Raw genomic sequence first — 21,993 nt, 5'->3', positions numbered from 1 at the left:
CAATGTTTTGGAAACCCCCACGCAATTGAAAGGTTTGTTTTAATAAATATTGCCTTTATTATTAATCCCTAAAACATTTCAATAACAATTCTACAAGTTAACTGCTAATTGGAAATGAATTCACTTTGAATGACCTTTGATTTGTAGTGTTCATTAACAATAATTATTTAATGTACTTTAATGTTATATTATTAATTTTTAAATTGAAATACATACACTAACAGCACAATAATGCTCAAGAAAGATCACAGGAAATTCCTTAATATATGTATTTTTAATCCAGTTTATATTAAACTGCTATGGCTTTTCTATCTTTGTATCCCCCCTTCAAGATATAGTAGTGTTTTGACTGTCCTGGCTATGATTACATGGCCTTGGGAGCATTAATAGTCTTGCCAAAATTGTCTTTTTCAACAAAGAAATAATTCTTTTTTTCTCATTCTTCATAACTGAAAAATAATATTGAAATGCAAATATATTATAATTGTAACGTTTAACCGCCGGACACTACATCACTGAAGTCAGTTCCCAGTGCAGATACAAGGGCTTCCTTAATCTTCCAAACCAAAACAAATGTTACTGGCTTAATAAGCCAAAATTGGCTGATCATAGTTCAGCCATAGTTCCTACACATCAACAGAAGATGCGCATCTCATGGTGTGAAACTGCACAGAAAACATTTTTGCAGTGAAGCTCTAACATCCAAGTCAAAGAACAATAAGCAAAACACACCTTGGAGTTTAAAATAGGAGCTTTAAGTACACACACCATTAATCATATGAATTTATCATGAAAAAAAGAAACATTTTATCATAAGGCAGTTATTGGCAAAAATGCTCCTTTAACTTGATCTGACAAACAGATGAATGGCAATACAAAAGATATTTTACTTTATTGTAAAAGGGCAGAGTTGCAATAGGTAAAATAGCAAGTAATGAGAAATATACAATTGGAAAAAGACAAAAGTTTAAATGAAAAAAGAAAATAAACTGAAGGGAGGTTAAACAAGACACACATCTCTTACACCTGTTCATTTGTGTTGCTTAGTTGGTCATCACTACAGACTTATTTTCATTTTACCCTAACGATACTGTAATGGAGAGATCTACATGAAGCAAAGCAGATTGATGTCACACCAATTATAGTCCCTAATAGTGGACTACAACACCTTTGAGTTGTATTACAAGCCACTTTTGACCCCAACAAACAAAAATAAAATAAAAATACTACAGTAAAATCATATTTGCTGGCAAATCAGACAGGAACATTTAACTGGCTTCTGCATTTCATTTCACATCATTAATGTTTCAGACTTACAAATCCAACAAACATGTTTTCCTAACCATTCTGCTGTGGTTTCGTATGGCAAACAATTTTACGGGGTCTCACTCCTGGACATGAGGACTAACACACAAATGACGCAAAGTTAGTTATTTTCCGTCTATTTTGTGTCCAGGATAGTGTCAGCTCAGACAAGAAGACCAGTTTACCCTGCTCCCTTCGTCCTGAATCTATCCTTTTCACAAACTGTAAAATTTGAGACTTCTGTCCATTCCCGCAGAGGTCAGGAACTGAGCGTTCTCTCCAAAGGCAACTCCAGTCACCAAACCTGTATGGTCTACAATAAGAAAGGCAAAAGCAAAGTCAAATATCTGCTACTTCCTCAGAGCCAACACCATATGACATGCAAGGAAACAACATTTAAAAAGAGCATTTCCCCACCCCCCCCTTACCTGTGAAGTTGAGGACCTCAGACCACTGTTTGCAGATGTAGACACGGATGTCAGATCCTCCAACAGCCAGGTAGGTACCACTCTGGTCAAACACAAGGGACTTCACCTGAAACACAAAACAAACAGATGGATGAGAATCAGAAACACAGAGGATTAATGGTCTCCAGATTAGAAGAGACACAGCCAAGACAACATTGTGCCTAGTGTAATAATGTTCTCATACGTGCAATTTACCTTCTGTTAGTGTCATTCATAAGATTCATTCTGTATGTCATCTTAGTGATGAAATCCTTGAAATGTTTTCATTTGCAGAGTAAGGTGAAAAGCTCAATACCACTTTCATGTCTTTACATTCAAAACAAAACTAGAGCCAGAGGCTTAGCAAAAAGACTGGAAGCAATAGGAAACAGTCTGGTTCTTTGCTAAATTAAAACTATCCTCCTACCAGCACTTTTACATCGTATTAATGAAAACATTTAGGAGTAAAGTAGTGGCATCCATATGAGGCATGTACAGACATGAGGACAGTATCTTTTTAATTCAACTCAACAAAACCATTTCCCTCTCAAACTATAGGAAATATATACCAGAAATGCCTTACCTCATAGTTGTTGTCCAGATTGATTGTCTTGAAGTTCTTCAGTTTCCTCAGATCCCACAGCTTCACAGAGCTATCCTGGGCACCTGGAGCAACAAACAGCAATGCATGGGTTAACAAAAAACAAAAAAAAACTATTACAAAAATACAGTTCCACATCCAGTGCAAAAACAAAGTACGGAGAGTACGCTAGAGGGATTTTAAGATTTCACAGGTCAGTTTCCCAGTTTATGTGTGCAATTTTGATATTTAACAAAAAATGCTTCTCTGTCTTTAAAAACAAATGTATGAACTTTAAACGTGGCAGTAAAACAGTGTAGAGATGCTGTTGGTAGTGCTGACCTGTAGCCAGATAGTATCCGTTCTCAGAGAAGGCGATGGAGGTGACGGGGCCAGAGTGGCCGGGGAAGTTGGCCACGTTGGTGCGCTCCTTCAGATCCCAGATCTTGATTTGGGAATCAGCCGTCCCAGTGCCAAAAATGAGACCATCAGGGTGGAACTGAGCACAGGTCAGAGCTGTGGGGGGGGGGGGCAGACAGAAACATTATTACCTGAAAAAAAAGCTGTACTCATATTCAGACCATCCCAAGTAAACATAGAGGCACGTACCACAGCCAGCACTTTCATCCGTAACTTTAGTGAGGACTCGTCCAGTCTGGACATCAGAAAAGGCCCAGTACTGCCGAACGATGAGGGGAAACGTCAGTGTGTTTGAATGAAGAGAAATTTCAGTGTAAATATAGCGTGAGCTCTGTCAAAACACACACCTGATCCTCGGAGGAGCTGAGCAGGTAGTCCCCAGTAGCGTGAAGGGAGAGTCCAGTGACACCCCCCTCGTGGGCACGCACCACCTGGACACAGTTTCCCCCGGCAACGGACCACACACGGATGGTGTTGTCTGGAGATGCAGAGAAGACCACGGACTAGAGGGGGAGAGACAGCGAGGCAAACAGGGATGGAGAGAAAGAGCAAACGGCGAGTAAGAAAAACAGATCATTCTTTTGTCTGAATAACTGAAACACTTTTCTATTTCTGAATGGTGCAGCGTCAGGATGTGTTTGTTGAGGGAGGCATTACCGCGGATGGATGGTAAATGACAGAGGTGACCTTCTTGGTGTGACCCTTCAGTGTTGCCACAATCTGTTCCTCGCTCTTATCAAACACCACCACGTTCTTATCAGCTCCGCCTGAGGAACAGAAGAGGGCCGATATCAAACAAAAGTCCTCAAAAAATGAAGAGGAGAAAGGTTTTGGAATTGAAATATGCAACGTAGCAATAGAATAAATGAATGTACCGGTGAGAACTTTGTTGGTGTCGGAAGGACACAGATCCAGAGCCAGAATACCAGGGACACTGGCACTATGAAGACCCTGCAGGCATCAATAAGACAGGATGTTGACACCATGAACATCAAGTCAATACAAAAGAAAACACCCTTGCATCTCTCTGATTAAAAAAGGGAAATAAAAGTATTGATACTCAGACAGAAATCTGTACTTACAGCATGAGAGGCCACTTGGCGGTATTTGCTGAGATCCTCAGATCTAACCAGCTCCTCTGGGACCGTTTTTCCTCTCTGGAGAAATGCAGTAAAGCGTTTAAAAGGGAGAATACATTACATAGAACCACAACAGTACGACTTGTGGTAGAATATCTGACTTATTAAGAGTAATAGCTGAATAGTAGACCAGAACAATACCTTCTTTCTTTCTGTGGTGAGGATAGTAGCTTTGTCTTGGAGCTGCAAACAGAAACAAGGCCATTTAAAACACATCTTAGACCTGCTCAAATACTCAAAACTGAAAGCTTATAGCCAAATAGTGATTTTTTAATTTGTAATAAAAGGTACCTTTTGGATGATCTCTGGGGTCATTCCCACCTGTTCACTAATCTCCATGGGCTCTCCACCAGCACCCTGAGGTACAGAAGGCAGAACATAATAATGTTAGGAGAAAGTCTGGCAAAAGATTATGATGAGCATTTATATTCAGTATCTCATCGACTGGAATCAAAAGGCCAATCACTTACGGCTGCGTTTTGCTGAGAGGCAGCGACAGCCTGAGGAGCAACCAATCCAGCCTGGGGCTTGAGTGTGGCAAGAGCTGTACAAATGAAATAGAACCCATTAGAATAACATTGATTTAACTAAAAGCTCATGTTGGCGAGGAGATGACTTAGTAAGGATTGTATCAATGCTGCTCTGTATGCTTTACAAGTGGAATCCTGTCCTACAATAGAGGACACACAAACGGCTGGAGACCCACCTTCTCTCGCAGCAGTGACCTCTTTGGTGAGTCGAGCGATGACTCTGCAGGCGGCATCGTGTTGGTAGAGGGCGTGAGACAGCTCTTGGCGAGTCGTCTGCAGCTGTTGCCGCAGGGTGAAGCTGTGAAGCATAACAGCATCCTAAAACAGAAACAAAAAAAAACAGGTTGAAGGAACTCTTTCCATTGTTTTAAAACTATTTTACAAAGAGGAAAAAAGGAGAAGTCTACTAACAATGGCCATTAATCAGATTGGTACACTCTGCTCTAACTAAGGTTTAATACTGTCAACAATATTGGTTAAAAAGGTATAGAAAGAAAAGGTCACTTGTTCATTAAAAACAGTAATTCTGGGTAACATTTACAGTATAAACGTGTTGCGGTGGATATATCCTCTTCAAGCTTTACAGTACTTACCCACTCATCTTGAAGGGACTTGAGGATGGCAGGAATGCTTGTTGCTGATGGAGCCTTTGGTCTAATGGGATGGGACACTGAAAAAGAAAAGAGTTGCTCTTGTTTATTCTAATCTTTTCATCAAGGTGGTGTTGTAGTTTACGAGGTTTCAATAACACTCGCTGCAGAGTAGGGCACAAGTTCTCTTCTATAGGGGTTGTATTTATTCATATTATAGCAAGTGAGCATCTTGTATTTGCCCAAAAAAACATGTTTTGTTCAGCTTCTTTGTGGTTATTTAACATAGTGCATGTGGTCCTTGTGCATCAATTTTACAATTCTAATCCTACTGTGATGTGCATATCAAATAAATTAAACTTAACTTAAATCGAAATACTAGTTTATCTTTAAATGGAATAATAGTAGCAGGCAGCTCTAATCACAATATTGGTTGCAAGACTACCAGCATCATCTCAGGTGCTGCTTTATCAGTTAAACCTCGCTCTAACTAAACAAAAACCCAGCCATTAATCCCACCTTCATGGAGGTTTATTATTGAATCTGCTTTAGAGGGGGTGATTTTTCATTCATTCATTCATTCATTCATTCATGTAGGGGGTGGTAGTTGAAGAACACTTTGTTATACTTGATCATTAAACTGCATTAGCTTCAGCTCGGTGCTCGTAATGCAGATAAGTTGTACCTTTGATGTCTACGAGCTGCTCCTCAGACAGAGGCTGCCCGTTCATCGGGTCGGTCCCATTCTCTGCGATGTACTTCTCGATCAGCCGGCGCTCAAACACCTGGCTGGACACCGGGGAGACGCATGGGTGCTCCGGGACCTCGTTGGAGACTAGATAAAAAGCAAACACAGCTTAAAAACACGCAAGAGCAGCAACCAAATACCCACAAACGAGACGGATGGGGCATCACAAGTAGAAGGCGGCACTGCGTGGCCGCTAGCTACATTAGCTAGTAGCATTAGCGCCTACACTGACTCCGCCATATCCATGAAATTTCATTCACTTACTTGCACAAACCAAAGACATCTTCCCGACCCAGTCCTTATAGTCTCTTCCAGAAATTGAATTATACTCGTCTTACGCTTTAACAGTAACAATCGCTAATGTGCACTTTACTTATGTTTTACTCAAATTGGAAGTAGCACGCTGTCCTTTCATTGCCGCTACAAACTGAGCTTCCTCTTCTTCTACGCTTTCTTCTCCGGTCTCCGCCAAGCCACACTGGTCCTCCACTGCCCTCTATCGCCGGAAAACACCACTGCTCCCACCAGGGAAATGAAGGAAGTGGAGTAATGAAGAATGGAGTGGATAGATAGAACATTAAATCACTATGATATAGACATTTGATTGACTGTTCGATTCTTTTATCAAGCTAATATACAAAATATTAAGAATCAAATGTGTTTTTTGTATTAATTTAAAATGTGTCAATATCTTAAGGCCAAGACGCTCAACTTGATTTGCCTATAGAGGCCACATTTGCAAAATTAGGAGGTGGTCATTCAAGGTTTTTGGTCCAGCACCTTTTTAAAATTCAAATTGATATTAAAATAGTCTGCAGGCCACCCAGCACCCTATCTTGCACAAGCTCTGTAATTTAGCATCACTGTCTTTGGGTTTGCAATTTTAACATGCAAACTATCGTTATGTGAACTGATGGCCATTTGTCACTTTCTGAAGTATTGTACATTTAAAGAAAACACATCAGCAGAATCATCCATAATATAAATAAATATTATTTACATCCAAACAAAGAGCATAGGAGGAAATGTATACAAAATGAGAGTGGTAAAGATATATTTATTGTTTAAGAGATGACATTTTGATAGTCCAAAAAAATGACAAGCAGCAGTCCAACCTTTTCTACTAAATATTTGGTCATAAGATATTATCTTGTAGAGTTTACAGATAGATAGGCTATAGCTAAGCATGAAAAAAACAATTATATTGGGAATTGTATTTCCTTATAGTTTACAAGAGTACATAAAGCCAACCATAGATTTAGATTATTGGCAGTGCCAGACCATGCTCGGCCTGTCTATCTCAATCTTAACACACATTTTTCCATTCCCCTATGTCGTCCAAGCTGGAATAAAATACAGATATTAATGTTGTTCTCCTCCCCTTCTCCCTAGTACTAATACAACAGTTACCTTGAGGGTATAAAATCACTGGACTGCATAGCAGACATTAAACATGATATTTAAATGTTGTTGTCATTAGGAATGGTTGTAGTTAGGAATGGTTATAATGGATGAAGAAAAACACGTCAACTAACTCTCTATTACTGTACAGTATTTAAGAATTCCTTTTTGCAAACTTTTATACCACAACTTTAATTTCTAGGTAGCCCTAGAGATCACACCACACACATACTCGTATCAACACTCAGCAAATACAGTGCACATCATACTGGTCCTGAGGGTCTGAGGTAGGTTACAGCGGGAGATTTCAGAAGCACCATCAACAGTGTCAAGAAATGTGTAATATGAGACCGGAAGGATGATGCTCAACTCATGCTGTAGAAAATCATATTAAGAAAATGTACATGCAATATTAATACCAAACCATTAAAACTGGACTAAAATGCAAAAGGCACAGGTGAAGTTTTCCAAAATCACGTTCTTCAATCAGAGAAACAGTGCAGTTTCTCCATGCTTTACGGTTTTTATTTTCCTTTTCGAGCTCCAATTCTCTGATTTATAAGAAGTTCAGTTTCTCTGAAGTGTAAACACTGCATGAGTCGGAGGTTTCTGTGTCTAGTGGCAGTGTGGAGAAGTATCCTTGTGATTGGCTCCACCTTTTTGTATCTCCATCCTTCTTAATCTGGAATTGAACACAGTCCTCTGAGGAGTGGAGGCAGTCCGAAGCCCCAGGCACTGGAAAAGAAATCCTTCTCTCCTCCTCGTCATTTTGAGATGTGTGCCGCTAGGAAGGAATGAAAAGACACGATGAAAATAACATTTGAGTCTGTGAAGTAGAAATGCAGCTGGAGTGGGGTATTACCTCGGTGGTTATATTATGACATGGGGAGCTCCTAGCTGGTGATCTGTGTGCTTCCTGGTTCTCGGCTCTTGAACTTCCCATCATGACCGGAGAGTAACCCTGGAAATACAAACAGCCGTACACAAGCACATAATGGTACAAGTACAAAAACACAATATTTTTTGAAGGGGAGACACTTGAATATGGTAAAACATTTTAACTAATAGATATCAATATCGGATGTAAGCCGGATAATGTGCAGCGAGGCGGTCATTATGATCGTATTTCTTCCGCTAAGAAAAGCGTTCCACGGCGCACCAACGTCTAGAACTGCGACAGCAACAACTTTACGGTAGCACTGTCCAACTCTGTTCACAGTTTCTGATCCACTAACAAGTCCTTAAACACTGCAGAGCCCATACCGTGTTCCTAGTGTTTACTTACTCTCTGCCTACTTCTGGTGATTTATCTGACGTCCAGCACCGTCTTTTACCCTCTTTTACCCTCTTTTACTTTCTCTTTCTTGATCCTTAGCAACAGTCAAGAAATCCTTGACAGCGGTCTGTACTACTGGATTAACAACGTGTCACGTGTTCTGAATTTACCAATCATAATCGAGTATTAAACTAAGCGATGTAATAAAATAATAATAATATTTGCTTTTTATTAATATATGACCAAACCCCTTGGTAAAAAAACTACGAAACAATAATAGGAAAGAAACTCTAAAGTGTGGTGTATAAGGGCTACCAGAGTACCGGAGAGATTTATCAAATTATGAGTAAAAAAGCATTTGGGGAATTTATAAAAAATAAATACAGACAAAATACAGTAAAAGCCAGCTCCTAAATGTCGCCCAAACTCTTAAAATGGACTTTCACATAACGATGTTACTGCCTCCAGTGTATGGCCTTAACCATTCTAATACACACAGCCTGCTAACTCATAACAAGACAGTCGGCCTTACGGTATGAGAGGGGCTGGCTCTGGGGGTCATTTTTCTCGGTGTTCCAGGCGGCTGAGGGTGACTGTCGTAGCTCGAGGGCTGAGGGCTGGGCTGGCTGTAGTCCTGCACAGACAAACACAGACACATTCAAGTCTGCATACTCGGCTAAATTGGTCGCAGAGAATAGCTCAACTGGTTTCAAATTATAGAAGTGAAACTAACCCACATGCTTTATAGTAAGGTTTAATGCTAATTGTGATACATTCACTTTGTAATCATGCAACAACATATTATGACCTACAGATGGATGACAAATTAGGAAATAATAAACATTTAGTGGCTTCGAGAGAGATAGAGCCCTTTAGTGGCACATGCATTTATCTACCATAGTCTGTATAATTTCTCTGCTCATTTTTCACGTTTGTTTTTCAATTTGATAGCTGTCTATATGTTTCATATGCAGCCTTTTCCAGATTAAATTACCTCAGAATTTAATCAAAAACAAGGACTCAGAAGAGTTGATCTATATTTAAGCACATTTATTGTTAGAAAAACTTTCAATGAATGGAGGCTTCATTCTAGCCACCTTCACACAGCATATGGATTTAAGAGTATATGAAAGCTTTAAGGGATGGATTATATCATATGCAGTATAGCTCCAAAAGCCTTGATTTATAAAGTGTTAGAGTCCTCTAATGGCCCTGTTAATGCCATATGGTCATTTGATCTGTTCCATATGAACTACCCACATGGCGTTACATGTGGCCACATGGCGACATTATTTAATAACCAACACTACTTTTTCTAACCTAACCTGCCTGCATACACACTCCCTCCTTTTTTACGTATGTAATTGATCCTTTGAATGTTCACTTTGTAAATGTATTTATAACCAGAAATTATTATAAACTCATGGAAACCTCAAACTACAAACGAACATGTTTAAATGTGAAACTGTAATGAGTAACATGCTGAGATAAAAACAAAGTTATGGACATCACATATTAGTTCTCATACCTGAACAGCTATCTCAGCCAGAAGTACCCTAACCAAGACATCCTGATTTCCTTACCTGGATGTTGACCCTCGGAGGGTTGGCTGGTAGCGTGCGGTTTCCTCGGAGGCTGGAGATGATCTGTGACAGGCTGCAGTTTGGGTATCGCCTCATGAAGAGGAGGAAACCAGCCAGGGACACAAACATGCCAGAAGGGACAGTGATCGACTTGAGAAATGTTCGCCATCTGCCTCCCTTTTCTGGAGAGATCAGAGGGACGAATATCAGGATGAGCGTGAGGGAGCGAAGAATTCAGATGCAAAACAATTCTAATTTCAAGCATGCTGTCACTCACCGATCACCTGCAACCAGGTGGAGGAAACCAGGTTTCCATCCACATCTCTGATCTCATACAGCCCATCATGCCTTGCACTCAGCCTCATTATGACGACCTCATTGAGGGTGCCGTTCCTGCCCAGAGAGACGAGGCCCCTGTAGCGCATGTCGTGGTCTGTAATGTGGCCCTCGCGGATCAGCTGCACAGGGCCACGGGGGGGCTTGGGGTCATAAGGGCCCAGGGAGGATTCGTCAGGGTATCGGGTGGGGGTAAAAATGAGGCGTGCATGAGGGACAGGAAGAAAGAGGGGCAGGTTTAGAGACTCCTTGGAGAAGCGGGTGACATTAAGGGAGCGTCCTGCATTCACATGCAGGCATGAACACAGAGATGGGTGCAGGATGAAGGAAATGTGGCGATATGAAAGGGTTTTAGGTGGAAAGGGAAAGATAAAATATAAATGTTATAGATGACAGGTTCCTAAACAGGGCATTAACTAAATATTATTTATATTATTGATTAGTCTGCACATTATTTTTCTAGATTTCTCAAATTGCTCATGTCGTCTATAAAATGTCAGAAAATTGTGAAAAATGACCATGCCTGTTTCTCAAAGTCCAAGGTTATCCCTTTAAAAGTATTTTGTTGTCATTCAAAACCCAAAAGGTATTTAGTTTAATACGATATTAAACAGTGAAAAGCAGAAAAACCTCCATATTTGAGGGGCTGAAAACAGCATTTTCTGCCATATTTGGATGAAAAATGACTTTTAACAGTAAACAAAAAGGTAGCCGATTACTTTTTAAGTTGATCAGCTTATCAAAAAGTTGCCTACTCCCTGTTGTAAAGTCAAACGATTCCTAAAACCCATCGTCTAATCTTCTCTCTCTGCTCACCGCGGACAGTCAGGGTGCTGCGGGACACCACCTTCCCCCTGTCGTTTCTCACGGTGTAGTTCCCCTGGTCTGCTTGCGTCACTCTCTCTGCGACCCACACTTTCCCGGCCCGCAGCAGCCGCCCCCGGCCCGCATCGCTGGTCTCAGGGTCCGTCCGGTTCCACAGCACAACCGGCATGGCCTCAGGTGGAGCACCCCAGGGAGTAAACTCCAGAAGGGAGCCATTTTCAGGGATGTGGTGTTCAAAGTTCTGCCCGTAGAATCTGTGATGGGACTTAATGCATTCTGAAGCAGGACAAAGAGTAAACTGTGATATACTTGAATTTATGTTACTTCTTAACTCCCAGCTAATTTCAGAAATAAATATTGTTATTTTGTAGTATTCTTACACTTAATCCAAGCCATGAACGAGGCAGAAGATGGATTTAAAGGTAAGAGGAAACTATTGTACCTGAAACAGTGAGTCGAACAGCTTCATAGGTGAAACCAGAGGACAGTTTGATGGAGTAAAGTCCCTGATCCTCATGAGTCACTTCTCTCAGGACTAGCATCTTATCCCTGGTCCACTCAAACCGTGGGTCCTTAACCTGCAGTTGTAAAGTAAATAGGTTTTGGAAATCTGTACACATGTCAAAATAAACAAGCATTGACAAACTTCCACTCACAATGGTTTTGTCCAGCAGTACACGCCTCGGCCCCTCAGGGTCTGGAGTGAAAGTCACTGTTCTGGATGTCGAGTAAACGGGAAGACGAAAATCCCGACCGGAACACACCATCTGGGCTTCCTCTTTTTCACCTGCGGGTGGGGTAAAGAGTGTCAGCAACCTCAACAGAGATTATGTTTTGTAGGGGAAAGATTTTGGATGAAAGTTGACTCACTTGGTACATCCCAACCTACGGAGGGACAAAAATGTAATATCATTATGCATCTTCTCAAGCAAAATGGATAGGCCTCAAATACAAGACACGATGGTACCACTTTCTAATAAGAATTTCCAATTACCATTGTAATGGATTTATAAATTGTACAAGGATTAATTACTTAATTGATGGTTAATAAATCATATAATAATGTTCAGACTTATGGGTAAAGGTACAGTTTTCCATGCAGGTCAGCCCTTGTTAAGGTCACCAATGATCCCTTTCTGGCACCAGAGAGACAGGATTGCTCAGTCTTTACATTTTAAATACTCTGCCTATTGAGATCAGAGAGGCTACATCTTAAAACTAAAGAATTTATACAAACTCTATGTTCACTTTGATAAGAAAATTGCCATACAAATCAAGTATCATTAGTATAGTTAATATATATAGAGGTCTGTTTTAAATTGCTATAAGCTATAGCTTTTGGTTTCCCATGATGTGGTGTTTATTGTTCAGCTTTTTCACTCTTTTATCAGTATGCAATTCTGTCCAAAACATAATAATTATAATGTTTTTCAAAAAAGAAATCTGGAGATGAGTTTTCCCCATGAATTTGTTTATGCAAAATACAGACCCTCACAGCATAGACTGTTTGACCGCTGAGCTGTGGATTATCTGGACCATAATCCAATTATCAACAACAAATTAACATAAAAAACCATGGATTTTGGAGATTAGGTTAAGAACCTTTTATTTGTGAACATAATTTGCATTTATAATTGCATGACACACTTCATGGCAGATTCTTGGGAAGTGTGAAATCTGTGACTCTGATATTTGTATAGGGAAACTGTAAGAAACCAATGCATGGTTTATCAACATTAAAGACTATATAATTGCCACATTTAAAAAGAAAAAAAGTTTAACACCAGTGAAGGGAAATTTCACAACATGGAAACCAGATTATTTTGTTTAGTAATACATAAAGCATTAGTAATTTAACAATTGTTTAATCCATTAGTCCCTTACAAAGTGAGTGTAAATAACAAATGGTGTCTTAATCAAAATGGAAGCAAAACTATGTGCATGGACTTACCCACAGCAAAAGGAATGGCTAAAAGGGCAGTGAGCAGGACACAGGGGGACATCTTCACCTGTAAAGACAGTGTTTAGTCTACAGAGACATCCACCCCCACCTTCACATCACATCTCTGAACAAGCTGCGATCATAAATCTAAAATGATCAGAGACGAGGTGCCTCCTGCAGAGCAATACATCAAGAAGACATAAATATTGTCACAGTGATCCATGACGCTGCTGTCTGAAGTCATGTCCACGCAGGTGTCCAACATTTCTCGATGAACGCAACATTTACAGCGACCAGGAGGTCGCCACTTATTTAAATCACATAGTCTGTGACACACATCTACACAGAACTCACCTGCAGCATGTATGAAGAATAAATGCACCGCGGGATATTTGTGAGTGTTTGTGTGAATATGGATAAGAGGATAACGTCCTCTGCAGAGCGCGCATGGGCACTGGTCCCCCTGTTTTATTTATGGCGATGCTCCTGCGCAAGAGACGTCACGTCTGCCTGGATTTCCTGCCAGGTCCTTGGTATGAATACGCTATTGGTGCAAGAGAGAGCACCGTTACAACGTGGGATCCTCCTGACTGGGCTTTCCATCAAATGATAAGTACTATTTGTTGTATTATTATTCGAGAAAATATATATGAACAGACATCATCATACGTTATACACAAAAAACGTGTAAACGAGTAAAAAAAAAAAATATATATATAATATTTATCTATAATGTATAAATAAAAAATAAGGTAGTATTCAAATACAAATATTTATCAGATACAAATGTGGTTTTGCCTTCTTATTTTTTATATTTGTAATACTGGTGCCATATTATTGTTATTCCAAGTAAAGATTTACAAAATATGGTTTAGAGTCAATCCAGTTCCTCTTGGGAATATGAAAATGTCCCTAAAACAAAATTAGTTGCATACAAAAATCAATATTTGTAAATCCATCCATATAAAGGTTATTAAAAATGTCCTTATCCTAAAGGTGTATTGTTTTTCCCGTTGTTCTTTTTAAATAATATTTACCACCAGACCAAAACATTTTAGAATACAAAAAATGACAAAATAAATTACATATTATTTCTTCATATAAATTACATAAATTACAAGAAAAGTCCATATCACTTCTAAACTTTTTTAGTGTATTTTTTTTACAGTATATATGTTGTATGTAACATTTTGAATGAAACCTCCTCAACTTTATTACTTACTTCTGTTGTACTGCAGTTCAGAGGGAAATAGGCTAATATACTTTTTACAGCATAGGCCTATTTTACAGTTATAACTTGTCAACTTTTTAAGAACGTTTTTTTAAGAATATTATGTGCTATTTTAAACAAACAAACAATTATTAGTGTTATTAGTGAAAAGGATGATAAGTGATGTGGATAAACCATCAATGTTAGTTTGAAGAGAAGGGTAAGGCACGAAGAAGAAGCCAGGACATCAGAGATTCAAGAAGTAGGCCCAGATCAGGGAGGAAGCACATTATTTGTGTTAGATCATTAAAGATCAAGGTTAGGTTCTTAACATTTCTCGCCAAGATGATAAACTGCTGCTGAGGCAGAAAGGAAAACTGAGAGAATAGAAAAAGTTGTTGATGCTGTGAGAAAGTTGGGGACATTATGGGAATTACTGGCAGGAAGTGCATGCCCCCTCAGGGTAGGGCTGGTTGATGGAAAATGTTGATATATTTATTTGTATTATATATTTTTTGTTATATTGGGAGATTTGTAGAATTGTGTCCAGTTGAGGGCGCTGATGCAAGATGTTGGATACCAACAGCCGATTAACAACCAACGAAGAAGAAGAAAGCCACGCAATAACTGGGTTGCATTCGAATAGTCCATTTAGCTTAGGAACCTTCCTAACGGAGTGAAATGACCCGGAAGTCCCTCAGTGGCAGCCATGATAAGTGCCGTTCGAATTCTCTAAATTAAAAGGAAAGGAGGTTTCAAACTTCCTTTATAACCTCCTTTAGCTTAGGAACCACTGGACCTCCCTAACCGAAAGGAGAGGAGAAAATGCTGCCCCACAATGCCTTGCGGCCGCAGCATTTGCCGTCACACAACAGTCGGCCGTTCACGGAAACAACCGATTATGAACGAGAAATGATATCATGAAAGTTACGGTGCTTATTAAGCATTTTAAAACGTATGTGGTAAGTTGCCAAAGTGCTTTGTTTTGAACGTTCATCAGTATTATAATCAAAAAGAGAAATATGAACGTTAGTTTTGACTGAAATGATCAAATAAAGTCAACATTTCACAGTCTTTACTGAGCTGTGTGGGGTTTGTTCAACTTTTAAAAGATGTTTGAATGGTGATATACACAGTGATAGATGTTAAGGACTAACCGTTATAATAAATACATTTGTATTGATTTTAAGATCTTTTCATACAATCATACGTATTGGGATCATTTGTATTAATGTGGACCGGAGGGAGAGGGTGACGAGCATAAGTTTCACTTTCCTTTTTTATTTCAATTCCAACTTTGGTCATGAAGAATATGTTTCTCTGTTGTCCCCGTTCATAAAGCATAAAACAACAGCATCAGAGCACGGTGCAGAGTCTCTAGATGAGTTTACAGTAGTCCCTCGTTCTTATTAAACATCCATGTTGTAGTCCGCTGTATAGAAAACTGTAGTTTCCATAGTTTCCCCACAGCAGCAGGCGCACATTTATGACCTCTGCTGGCGCATCATAAACACGTCGGATAGTGAAAGTGCAGTCGGATTCTCTAAAGTGCCGCAGTCTCTTCTCCTAAATCCTTTTGAATTCTCCTATCCACTATCCCTTAACCCCATGACGTTTCACTCCGAGGTCAAGGAATAGACGATAGGGTTAGAACTTAGGAGCTGTTTTTTTGGAGTATTCGAACGCAACCCTGATCTTCAAGTTTCTCAAAAACACTGGTCTGAGGACAAAGATTTAACATGAAGATTCAATAAATCAACAGTAGGTGGCGATAATGCTCCAAGTGGTTGCGACTCGCCATTAAAGCAAAGAAGAAGAAGAAGAAGAACCAAGCCACGCCTTATCGAACCAACTGGTTTATGTCCGGACAACAACACACATTCCCCGAAACACAGAGGAAATTACTTTCAGTGAGTAGAAAGAAAAAGTCTTACCTGTCACTTTTTCACATGTTGTGTTTTCTGCTGTTCAGTTTTCTGCTGTGTTAGCTTGCATAAACGTTGTGATCGTGTTAAAATGTAACATGCGAGTTAAAGCGTGTCCTCTCTCTGCAGGACATGTTATTGCTGTACCTGACACTTTCCTGCGTCACGTTTGGAAGTGAGTATGAATCCTATTACTTTGCAGAAGAAATGCTACAGATACAACCCATCTGACTTTTAAATGATGTTGTGCAATCCTTGCTTAGTGACCCCTAATGACACATATAGATATAGACATTAAAGGTAGGGTAGGTACATTTGAGAAACCGGCTCGATATCGCTAGAATTAGAAAATACACAACCGGAGAATATCTGCCACTTCCTTACAGAGCCCCTCCTCCAACACACACGAACGCGCACATGACCAATGAGGGCACGAGATAAGTTTGTGCACAGATGGAAGGCTGACAGGCAGGTAGGCCATCCCGTTATTTTAGCCGGGCCGGCTAAAATGATTGGTCGTGCTTATTTTACAGTACTACACAGATGACATTTTTTTATGGATTTTTTGTCAAAGCACTTAAGATATTCATTGCTATCGGGATGTTAAGAGCATTCCATGGAATATAACAAAAAGTGTATCTCGAGCCGGTTTCTCAAACTTACCTACCCTACCTTTAACATTGATGTTAGTAGCAGTGATTAGAGAATCCGTCCTTCATGTTTTAAAGTAACAGAAACAGGTCATAGTTATTTAAAACTCAATGGTGAAGTTATAAATATTGCTATAAAAAGTAGTACAAGGGGTAGTCCTACTTTTGAAGGAACATTGTTTATGTTTTGCACGTTCTCAGATGCTTTGTATCTGACTTATCTTGACATTCCTTCCAATCCATCTCTTCTTCACTTTTGTTTAAGGTTCATTCGCTCAGTTGGAAAATACAGAAAAGTGCTATGGCAGCCTTTTAAAAATGCCATTTATGTATACACCACCTATTTTCAATGGACAGATGTTCTTCACTCCGAGTAATGGAGGATCCCGCAAGCTAGTGATGGATAAGGGAGAGGTGAGCACATTTTCTTGAATAGCGCAATGACATTCAAGATCTGGAAAATGACAAAAGTCATAGCGAACCAAGTTTTGAGTTAACAGAATCTACTCTCTGTCCTGATTAAATGTTTTTGTGTTCCTCTCTAATTCAGTCAAAGGACCCACGCCTCAAAATTTACTTGACCTCAGTTCAATTCACAGATTTGACAGTAAGAGATGAAGGAACTTTTTCTGTATCAAAAGATGGTAATACCGAACAAGATATCATTCATCTGGAAGTTATAGGTGAGAATATTACACTATACTGGATATTTAAAGGCTCTATACCAGGGGTGTCAAACTCAAGGCCCGTGGGCCAAATGCGGCCCGCGACTTCATTGTATGTGGCCCACTAGAGCTTGCAAAGAATATAACATGTTTATTATACGGTTGAATGCCGCTTTACAGAAGCACGTTGTCCATAAACTACATGTCCCACAATGCATCTCATTTTGTGCCGTGCGCACGTGCAATTATTTGCCCTAGACTTCTGCTTTCAGGTGTAGTTAATTACGAAGTTATTACCCTATCAGATAATAATCCAATGCAGAGGCAATAATGTAATATAATACATTATTTTATATATATGATATATTTAATATTTATTAAAGTTTTGCACTGGCTTTTAATACTTGTTGAACATACAATTTTGATATTTGTATGTGTTTTTATAAGTTTCTAGTTATTGTGCTTTTTATCTTGTTTTTAAAAGTGGGGTAGGTAATTTTGGAGAAACCAGCTCGAGTGCGCTAGAATTTGAAAATACACAGCCGGAAAAAATCTGCCACTTCCTTACAGAGCCCCTCCTCCAACACACACGAACGCACACATGACCAATGAGGGCACGAGATAAGTTTGTGCACGAGATGGAAGGCTGACAGGCAGGTCGGCCATCCAATCATTTTAGCCGGCCCGGCTAAAATGATTGGTCGTGCTTTTTACAGTATTACGGCTTCCACAGATGACATTTTTTTATGGATTTTTTTTTGTCAAAGCACTTAAGATATTCATTGCTATCGGGATGTTAAGAGCATTCCATGGAATATAACAAAAAGTGTATCTCGAGCCGGTTTCTCAAACTTACCTACCCCACCTTTAATTATTGTTTTATTATTTTATTCCTATTGTGTTATTTTACATTTGTTCCCTGTACAGCACTTTGGTCAACTGAGGTTGTTTTAAATGTGCTATATAAATAAAGATTGAATTGAGATTGAAAGTTACAACCCGGCCCTTTGAGCACCATAATGCTGATGTGGCCCCCGATGAAATTGAGTTTGACACCCCTGCTCTATACCATCAGAAAACCCTTTTGGAAATCGCTTGTTCTATTAGATATGTGCAATAAGTCTAACATGTTTTTTGTTTGTACGTGCTTTTTCAGATTGTAATGACAAGGTAACAAAGTATTACAGGGGATCATACTCCTTTAATATTCGTAGACAGGCCGAATACCTGGAGTTCATTCCCCTTCAAAGTGTAGACCTGCCAAAGGTCCTGTGGAATCGCTCCGACCCTGCCACAAATACGGGAGGAAGAGGGCAGCTGAAGCATGGTACCTGGGAAATGAAAAACCTTAATCAGGATGACATGGGCCTCTACCACACCATAGGAAAAGACAACGCTTTGCTGGGTTGGGTGTCGCTCGAAGTAAAAGGTGATTGAAGCTTAATGTGAATATTCAGACAGCTGCATATCTGATTAAATGTTATAACATTATATACTCTTTTCATATACAGCAACCAAGGAAAACTATAAAATAAAGGAGCAAGAGTCGCTACTCATGCGTTATCCTTTTTCTGACACCCCGTGGACTGTCACTTTTAAAGCTGAGGGGGAGAAGTACGAGGAAACATTGTTGAAAGCAGGCAGACTGCACAGAGGGTATCAATCGGACTCAGGTCGTTGGACTTTACCAGATAGGACTCAGCTTGAGACGTATGGCATAGAGATTTCTTCTGTGGAAGTCTCTGACTCCGGCACTTTTAAGTTCAGAGACCAGGGTGGCCACCTGGCTAAGATTGTGGAGCTGGTGGTATACGGGGGTGAGCAACAGCACATTATTTTTGGAAAAATGTAATAAGAAACTGTTCACGATTATTTGATTTAACATATTCCCCCTCCCCCTTTTTATCCTCCTACAGACCCAGAACATACTTTTGTTTATGTTGGTATTGCTGTCGGAATATTATTGGCGCTGTTAGTCTGCTGTTGCTGTGTGAGAAAGTGCTGCTGTCAAAAGAGCTCCTCTAAAGTGGTGGAGACGGCTCCTCCCACTGAAACTGTACCTGCATCGTATTACCCTGTAAGTGCCTCATCGAACAGGAATTCAGTCCAACTGTTTTAAAAATGTGTTGATTTTTTACTTAAAAATCATTTTTTTAATTGCAGGCTGTGAATCAACCTGCTAGACCTGCTACCAATTACCAATATCAGCCTTATTCCCAGGCTCCCAGAGGACCTACAGCTGAGCCGTCGGTAGGTGTTTTACAATGGTTTTCTAAATGTGAGGTGCCCCCCCGCACTTCAGTACCAAATTCGCTCCCTATGATTTGAAGTTGGAGATTTTGTTTCCCATCACCTACATTTTTATCAAACTAGAAAGGGAGCTTTTAATCGCGACGATGAATTGAAAATATTTTAAGTCAAAGTAAAATGTCTTTCATAAGTATTATGACAGCAGTCCTATAAGACCCATAAGAAATATGTTCTCCTTTTTCTGAAACCTGTGTATTGGTTTTCCTTACAGGTGAATGTCCACGTGAACCCCCTTCAGCCTGAGGTACACACACAAACATGAATATTTGTTTAACAAACACCTAGAGAGCCCTCATTCTTACATAAATGTTTGCCTCTTCGAAGGCAGAACTTTCTAACAATGTTTCATTAACACGTAATTTTTCATTTCCCCCACCTCGGCTCTCAGGGTGCTCCTCTAGGAAGGCAAGAAGTCGATGGAGCCTCCGCACCCGGCTCTAGTTTCCTGTCCTCAGATCCTGGGCCCAGGTTTGAGATGAAACTGACTTCCCCTCTCCCCCTCAGTGCAGAATCAAATTTCCCGCATGTTTATACCTCTGCTAAACTCAACTTTTTGTAAGAAGCCAAATGAAAATGTCCAGAGATGCTGAGTTTTCATTCAGCATTGTGCTTTGTTACTATCCTAATTAGTTCTTTATTAGGTCTGCATAATAGGTGTACAAGATAAGGGACGTGTATAAAGCAAGACATCACACATACACACTTTGTTGACACATCACCTGATTGTCGGATAAAAACCAACAAAAACCTGCTGTAAACAAAGGGTTTTGAGACCAGTTCAAAAGATAGATAGATAGATAGATAGATAGGTACTTTATTGATCCCAATTTTGGAAATGTTTGCGTTGCATCAACATAAAAAACACAAGGCAATGAAATTAATACACAGAAATAAACAATCTAATATATTTCAGAAATAAAAGAAATATTTAGCATTAAAAAAAGTTTAAAAATAAAACATATATATATACATGTGGAAAATATACATGTGGAAATAAAATTTCCAGTAACAAAAATGTAACTCTTGATAACTCTTTGCTACCCAACAGTAGAGGGTACATTTTAATTTTAAGACATAAATCAATTAAAATTGGTTCCTACAAATGATCAAGGTATTTTGTTCACAGGTAAGAAGAACAAAGGTCTCTTACTGTAGCTCCACACTGTATTGTTATGGTAGAGGGAACTGCCATTACACACAGCATATCTGTGTTATATTCAATATAAATGCCATTAACTCAGGGTATTTAAAAAAATGCATCATGTACACTTTGCCTTTGCCATACTGCCTAATATATTGCAGGGCATAGAGAGATGACAGTATTGTGAGGACTGGAAGTGAATCTGTGTAGCAGATTTTAGAAAGTAGAGGATTTAAAACAGACTTAAACACTCAGGGATTATGAACCACTACTTTAAATAAAATAAATGATTGGATGGCCGACCTGCCTGTCAGCCTTCCATCTGTGCACAAACTTATCTCGTGCCCTCATTGGTCATGTGCGCGTTCGTGTGTGTTGGAGGTGGGGCTCTGTAAGGAAGTGGCAGATTTTTCCGGCTGTGTATTTTCAAATTCTAGCGCACTCGAGCTGGTTTCTCCAAATGACCTACCCCACCTTTTAAAAACAAGATAAAAACCACAATAACTAGAAACTTATTAAAAAAACACATACAAATATCAATATTTTTATATGGTTGTCTCATATCTCCATTGGGCAAATTCTGCCTCATATGTATCAGCGTGCCTGTGAGGCTTTATCATTACGTGTTTAGAAATGATGTGATCTTTTTTTATTGGTGTTTTTCTTTGTCAAAATGTAAATCCTACCGGAAACTGTTAGCCTCTAAATATTTTGTTGTCTATTTGTAGATTTTGTGTAAAGCGGAGCTTTTAGACCATAAGTTCTTCTTGTGGCTTTGAGTCATAGTCAAATTAAAACAAACACATGTCTGCATGTAAAAAGGTGTTACTATATTTTGACTATGAAGTTTTTTAATATAGTATTTCTCTTGGTTTTTGAATGTTAAAAAATGAATTGCCTTACTGGACTGTATTGCATCCCAGAGAAAAGCTGCAATTACCTGTATGTACCAAGGTAATGTAATGTTGTGT

The 21,993-nt window shown here is 39.4% G+C and overlaps 3 protein-coding genes across 5 annotated transcripts; 1 reads left to right on the top strand and 2 right to left on the bottom strand.

The window, feature by feature from the left end:
- Positions 1–733: 733 nt before the first annotated feature.
- Positions 734–6,303, bottom strand: prpf19 (pre-mRNA processing factor 19). Its single transcript, XM_034134094.1, has 16 exons — positions 6,023–6,303; positions 5,696–5,845; positions 5,014–5,090; positions 4,597–4,738; positions 4,361–4,434; positions 4,182–4,247; positions 4,032–4,073; positions 3,834–3,908; positions 3,627–3,702; positions 3,409–3,518; positions 3,099–3,254; positions 2,941–3,010; positions 2,674–2,847; positions 2,335–2,417; positions 1,734–1,839; positions 734–1,618 (listed from the first exon to the last, which is right to left on the bottom strand). The coding sequence occupies exons 1-16, from the start codon at positions 6,039–6,041 to the stop codon at positions 1,521–1,523; spliced, it is 1,518 nt and encodes a 505-aa protein (XP_033989985.1). The 5' UTR covers positions 6,042–6,303; the 3' UTR covers positions 734–1,520.
- Positions 6,304–6,804: 501 nt separating this feature from the next.
- LOC117485506 lies at positions 6,805–16,369 on the bottom strand. 2 transcript variants are annotated; one of them, XM_034134068.1, is made up of 11 exons: positions 16,266–16,369; positions 13,131–13,188; positions 12,050–12,064; positions 11,836–11,966; positions 11,622–11,757; positions 11,171–11,455; positions 10,296–10,634; positions 10,019–10,200; positions 8,968–9,069; positions 8,022–8,120; positions 6,805–7,943 (listed from the first exon to the last, which is right to left on the bottom strand). In XM_034134068.1, the coding sequence occupies exons 2-11, from the start codon at positions 13,180–13,182 to the stop codon at positions 7,716–7,718; spliced, it is 1,569 nt and encodes a 522-aa protein (XP_033989959.1). In that variant the 5' UTR covers positions 13,183–13,188; positions 16,266–16,369; the 3' UTR covers positions 6,805–7,715. The 2 variants fall into 2 exon arrangements, with proteins under 2 accessions (XP_033989959.1, XP_033989958.1); XM_034134067.1 differs by lacking the exon at positions 16,266–16,369 and adding an exon at positions 13,476–13,656.
- On the top strand, positions 16,000–20,743 carry LOC117485507. Of its 2 annotated transcripts, XM_034134069.1 has the most exons (10): positions 16,003–16,241; positions 16,386–16,431; positions 17,172–17,320; positions 17,457–17,589; positions 18,728–19,000; positions 19,083–19,388; positions 19,488–19,648; positions 19,735–19,821; positions 20,093–20,125; positions 20,270–20,743. In XM_034134069.1, exons 1-10 carry the CDS (start codon positions 16,191–16,193, stop codon positions 20,438–20,440), a joined length of 1,410 nt encoding a protein of 469 aa, XP_033989960.1. In that variant the 5' UTR covers positions 16,003–16,190; the 3' UTR covers positions 20,441–20,743. The 2 variants fall into 2 exon arrangements, with proteins under 2 accessions (XP_033989962.1, XP_033989960.1); XM_034134071.1 differs by lacking the exons at positions 17,172–17,320; positions 17,457–17,589 and having other exon boundaries at positions 16,000–16,241.
- The last annotated feature ends 1,250 nt before the right edge of the window (positions 20,744–21,993 follow it).

Source organism: Trematomus bernacchii, unplaced genomic scaffold, assembly GCF_902827165.1.
Source record: "Trematomus bernacchii unplaced genomic scaffold, fTreBer1.1, whole genome shotgun sequence".
Taxonomy (NCBI): domain Eukaryota; kingdom Metazoa; phylum Chordata; class Actinopteri; order Perciformes; family Nototheniidae; genus Trematomus; species Trematomus bernacchii.
The sequence above is the reverse complement of the archived record's forward strand: the minus strand, read 5'-3'. Positions and strand labels throughout refer to the sequence as shown.